The sequence below is a fragment of the Artemia sp. Qi Xiang Cuo genome, chromosome 3, assembly GCF_049724085.1.
Source record: "Artemia sp. Qi Xiang Cuo chromosome 3, ASM4972408v1, whole genome shotgun sequence".
In the NCBI taxonomy this organism is placed as follows: Eukaryota; Metazoa; Arthropoda; class Branchiopoda; order Anostraca; family Artemiidae; genus Artemia; species Artemia sp. Qi Xiang Cuo.
The window spans coordinates 40600463-40606462 of NC_142796.1; the positions used below are offsets into that span (position 1 = coordinate 40600463).

Consider the following 6000-nt stretch of genomic DNA (forward strand, 5'->3'; position numbering starts at 1 on the left):
AGAGGGGACAGCCCCTTTCATATACGGAATAATTTCTGTTCGTTTTAAGTTTTAATGTCGCTCCTTACTTTCAGTTAAAAAAACTTGTTTTTTTTATTTAATTTATTACAGATCTGGTAGCTTGAACTAAATGGAAATCGAAAGCAATAAATACACTTCTTCTTTTCCCGATGGCTACGAAATTTTGGGTTTCACATAAATCTATATATTCATTTGTTTGGTTACCCAGGGTTGAGCAAGGATATTAGCAGCTAAACTAAACGTTATGTTTTGAAAAGGGTTCACCCCCTATGTAGGATTTTGATTCGAGGAAGAAGTTGAGGTATTTTTTTTATTGTAAATATATAATCTAACTAAATTTTAGCTGTTATGCATCCAATAAATGCACAATCATTTAACCTTTCGTATTTTGGAGAGGAGTGATGAATCCAACTTTCCTTTCTTTTGGACAAGACTGGACAAATTAAGAAAGAACTCATGCTTTAGAAGCTCCAATAACAATTAAATGCCGTGTGAATGACTGTTAAAGCTAGCTTGATGTAGTCATACATTTTGAAATTCCCCAACAAGAAAATTGAAAATAAGAACAGTTCCTTTTGGAGGATAAGGACATCTCAACTCTCCTTAGTCTATCTAGACCAATCATCAAATTCTTAGTCGACCCTCTTAAACCATCATTTTGAAAGGTTAGAATGCAGCAGTACTTTTTCAAAATGCACTTCCAGCCGATTGACATTCTCAATCGGGCTCTCAAACACCAGGTGCTTTAGCTTTTTAGCTTAATGACTAACACCGTTTGCAATAAAGCTTCTCTATGACTCAAACCTTTGTTTCATTTCTTTCCATATAAAATATTTTCATTTAAATTTAAGTAGGAACAAAAAAGAAGAAAAAATGTATATTATTTTGAAAAGCTAGAAACCTACCGTGCATATAAAAATTGTTTTCACATTTTGAAACTTTGAATTTTCCAATTAAATTCAAAGGAAAATAGGGAACATATTTAATTTAAATGGCTGCTCCATAGGCATTATGAACTAAGATTTAACAAAAATTAATCATCCACTTTATTGTTGTTTTTTTGTAGCTCCTTCAAAAGCATTGAAGGTTTAAAACTGTTTTCAAGTTGTTGCAAATAGCATACTCGGTACTTTCTATCCCTGTTGAAACTTCTCTGTACTGAACATAAGCTTATTAGAATATCTTTCTGACTAATCTCACTATAATCATTTCTTTTGTACCCAGGTCTGGGGCTCTTTTGACCCAAATTCCATGAAGTAGCTTTTTATTTTGGGGGCCCAAAGACAACTCAAGTCAGGATAGCAGCTTGTTAATCCTGGTAATTTTCAAAACCTAATCAATAAAACAGATGAAACAATAGTTCCTCCTTAGAATTTTATTGCGTCAGTCTGTGTGTTTAAGTAAAACCCCCACAGTAATTTGTTTTTTTTTGGCTGTAGCAAGCACCCTTTGGGTACCCGCAACTTGTTTTACTAAATGAAGCAAACGATTTACAGTGTATTCTTCGGTGATGAGTCTGCGCGTCAGGCACACGCGGAAACGAGGTTGAGGTTGGGCCTGTGGCTAAACCAAGACAGAGGCTGGGCCGGATAAAGTGATAACAGACTTGAAAGCCTAATTAGAGTAAAGCCAAGACAAATTGTCTCAGTGAGAGGCAAAACTGGCTTAACGTTTTCAGAGTTTCATAAAAAATTGCTAATTTCATTTCTTTCTGATAGTCTATCATCCTAATGCAGCCCTAAGGCAGTTAGTCATGGGATAGTATTTATATTTAAATGTATCATGCATAAACCATGTGATCTATTTTAGTAACTAAGTATTTAAAACCAAACCCTACTTTCAGTTTCTGGCAATCAGAAGGCAATCAACCTTTTTGAAAATAATCTTGAATAAAATGGTTCGAATATAGTTTTATATATAGGTATACTTTTCCTTATGAATATTATTTAACTACGAAAGTGATGCACATCCTTCTGTTTCTATTAAGCAGGTCACCAACCATTTTTGAAACTATTTTTTACAACGAAACGCAATCAAATTATTGTGCAGAAACCATGTGGTTCATTTTGGTAAATGAAGAGAGTATGGTTTGGTTCAACTGCTGCCAGGAAACAAAATAAGGTAGTTTCATAGCCTTTTGTCAACTGAGGAAATATCTTCGTCAATTTACCAGCTATAAATTTTGTCATGAATAACCGGGAAAAACACTGAATTTCCGCCGTATTATGGTATTTTTGAAATTCAAAAGGAACCATGAAAGGATAAAACATTTACTGGAAGCACTTTGATATTAACTCGTCTACACAGCTCAGTTCAATCTTTCAGAAAAAACCTAAACTACAGCACGCAGTTGCGGAAGCTGTTGCCATATGCAGCTCATCAACTGGTGCTGCGTTCTGTTATGGCAAATACAAAGGAATCAAGCACCTGGTTCGTTATCTCTGGTCCAAAAATAAAAAAATTCAAAGAGGGTGTGTGTTGGCTCTAGCCCAGCTCTCTGTCAAAGAAAATAATTGTATGGAAATAGCACAACATGGAGCAATAAACGTAAGTTCATTGCATTTCAATGTGATTCTCACTGTCGCTTGCTCCGTACTTTTTGCTTTAGCTGTTTGAAGTCGTTTGTCATCTTTTATAGTCTCAATTGACTCATCGAGTCACGATGTACCCAAAAACGATGTGACCACCCCTAAGAAAAAGTGAAGTAAGTTGCTTCGTAAATGCTTATGAATGTGACGTCATTTATATGAAAAATATTTGTTTCAGAAAATAAGGTTTTAAACGAACTTTACCACAGTTTTAATCTATCTAGATCGTTTATGTTTGAAATTCAAAAAGAATCATGGAAGGATAAAACATTTACTGGAAGCACTTTGATATTAAGCCGTCTACAAAGCACAGTTCAATCTTTCAGAAAAAAACCTAAACTACAGCACGCGGTTGCTGAAGCGGTTGACATATGCAGCTCATCAGCTGGTGCTGCGTTCTGGTATGGCAAATAAAAAGGAATCAAGCACCTGGTTTGTTATCTCTGGTCAAAAAAACAATCAAAGAGGGTGTGTGCTGGCTCTAGCCCAGCTCTCTGTCACAGAAAATAATTGTATGGAAATAGCACAACATGGAGCAATAAACGTAAGTTCATTGCATTTCAATGTGATTCTCACTGTCGCTTGCTCCGTGCTTTTTGCTTTAGCTGTTTGAAGTCGTTTGTCATCTTTTATAGTCTCACATGACTCATTGAGTCACGATGTGCCCAAAAACGATGTGTCCACCCCTAAGAGAAAGTGAAGTTAGTTGCTTCGTAAATGCTTATGGATGTGACGTCATTTATATGAAAAATATTTGTTTCAGAGAATAGGGTTTTAAACGAACTTTACCAAAGTTTTAATCTATCTGGATCATTTTTTAGGCCAGGAAATCCTTGTGTGCAAATATTTGAAAAGTGAGTAGCTTCGACACAAAAGGTTAACGGAGCGGACTGGTTTGTATATCGACATGCTTGCGGAAACTTTTGCTAGCTCAACAGAAATGTGCCTTTAGGCCTAAGGATTTATTTGACATGCCCCTAAGATAAAAAAACCACTCATTACTCAGAAAAAAATCAAAGAGGACGTGTGGTGGCTCTAGCCCAGCTCTCTGTCAAAGAAAATAACCGTATAGAAATAGCACAACATGGAGCAATAAACGTAAGTTCATTGCATTTCAATGTGATTCTCACTGTCGCTTGCTCCGTGCTTTTTGCTTTTGCTGTTTGAAGTCATTTGTCATCTTTTATAGTCTCACATGACTCATTGAGCCACGATGTGCCCAAAAACGATGTGTCCACCCCTAAGATAAAGTGAATTTAGTTGCTTCGTAAATGCTTATGGATGTGAAGTCATTTATATGAAAAATATTTGTTTCAGAAAATAAGGTTTTATACGAACTTTACCAAAGTTTTAATCTATCTAGATCGTTTTTTTAGGCCAGAAAATCTTTATGTGCCAATATTTGAAAAGAAAACATAGAGTTTTTTTTGAGAAAAAACATAAATTTATACCCAATTATTGCTAATATAAAGAAAGTAGATATGATTGCTAATATAAAGAAAGTAGATTATATATATATATATATATATATATATATATATATATATATATATATATATATATATATATATATATATATATATATATATATATATATATATATATATATATATATATATATATATATATATATATATATATATATATATATATATATATATATATATATATATATATATATATATATATATATATATATATATATATATATATATATATATATATATATATATATATATATATATATATATATATATATATATATATATGATGATGATGATGATGATGATGATGATGATGAGAGAGAGAGAGAGAGAGAGATATATATATATATATATATATATATATATATATATATATATATATATATATATATATATATATATATATATATATATATATATATATATATATATACAGAATTATTGCCGTCTTAAAGGCAATAAATGTAAAATAGCCCGCTCCTTCATTCCGCGGTAATTTTAATTTGTCTTTAAACCGCTGATTTCCTGTGCAATATTTTGTTCGAAATTCAATGTCATTCATCTTGTGCTTCACTTTCGTTCTTTATCACCTCGGACATTATTGCATGCCTTTTGCTTTAGCTGTTAAGATTCATTCATCATCTTATATAATTTTGCATGACATCATAATACAAACAACTTCTTTTCCAGCTTCTAATCACATATTTTTTTTTGCAGCATTATCGTTTGTAATTTAATCGGATTCGTGCTATTTCTTGTTCCCTGCCTTCCGCTTTAGTGGTTTGGAGTCATCTTATATTCTTTGATATGCATCATTGATGCCAAAAATGATGCGAACACCCCCCGAGAAAAAGTGAAGTAATTTGTTTTTTCAATGCCTGGGAATGTGACGTGATTTATATGAAAAATTTTTACGATTCGATGTGATCCTCAATGATTTTGTCTTTTAACCACAGATTATGTTGTCCATCATTTTCATTTGTGATTCACTCTAATGCTTGATATCACACGTCTTCTTACCACAGATCTCGTTGTTTTTTCTTTTTCCTTTACCATAAACTCAGATGTTTTTTTGTGCCTTTTACTTTAGCTGTATGGATTCACTCATTATCTTCTATAATTTCACATGACTTCATAGACATCAAAAGAAAATCTGTATCAGCGTTTCCCCAGTAAATATATTTGTTTATTTAATTCTGATAATTCTGTAACGACCTGGCATGTTCTGTTTCATATACCCTCTGAAAAATCTAAATTATGTATTAGTATAATTATCGTGTTATCCTATTTTTTTACGTCACAGTGTAGCAAATCAGTAATTTTAGTTGAATAAAGAAAGGATGAATTCAATTCCTTCCTCCTTTTTATCCTTCACAGACGCTGAAAAAACAAGTTCCTTATCCATTGTAATTTTTATTTGTCTTCTACCCACAGTTTTAGTTGTGCACCATTTTCGTTTGTAACTCAGTGTAGTTCTCGTTGTGCTTCATTTTTGTTTATCATTACCTCAGTTGTTTCTTCCATCCCCTTTGTTTTCGATGTTCAATCCAGCTTTAAGAAAAAACCGTCCTCAGCAAAGCACAAATAATGCTAATAATGCTATAACCTTTCAAGGCCTAAAGGGGTATAAGCCTCACCTTTGTTGGTGGTAGTTTGTGTTCATTAAAATTTTGATCCTTGTACTTCATTTGTATTCATGTGTGGGCATTTGTGTTTATTTTCGTTTCAAATTTCTTTGGCTCATCCGAAGTAGTGTATTTCATTTTCAACTTTGATATGATTAGTCATATTATTTTCCGTTCACGTTTGTTTTTATTAGAGAAATGCAATTCTTTCCTACATATTATATTGTAACATGTTTATTATATATATATATATATTTTGTACATATTATATTATATTCTACA

The 6000-nt window shown here is 32.4% G+C and overlaps 1 protein-coding gene across 1 annotated transcript in view; it reads left to right on the plus strand.

Annotated features, from left to right (window-relative positions):
- gudu (Armadillo repeat-containing protein gudu) overlaps positions 1-2762 on the plus strand; it is a 38549-nt gene extending 35787 nt beyond the window's left edge. The window contains exon 6 of the mRNA XM_089086915.1: positions 2347-2762. Within this exon, the coding sequence (XP_088943041.1) occupies positions 2347-2637 (291 nt within the window). The 3' untranslated portion in view covers positions 2638-2762. The remainder of the gene's footprint in view (positions 1-2346) is intronic.
- The last annotated feature ends 3238 nt before the right edge of the window (positions 2763-6000 follow it).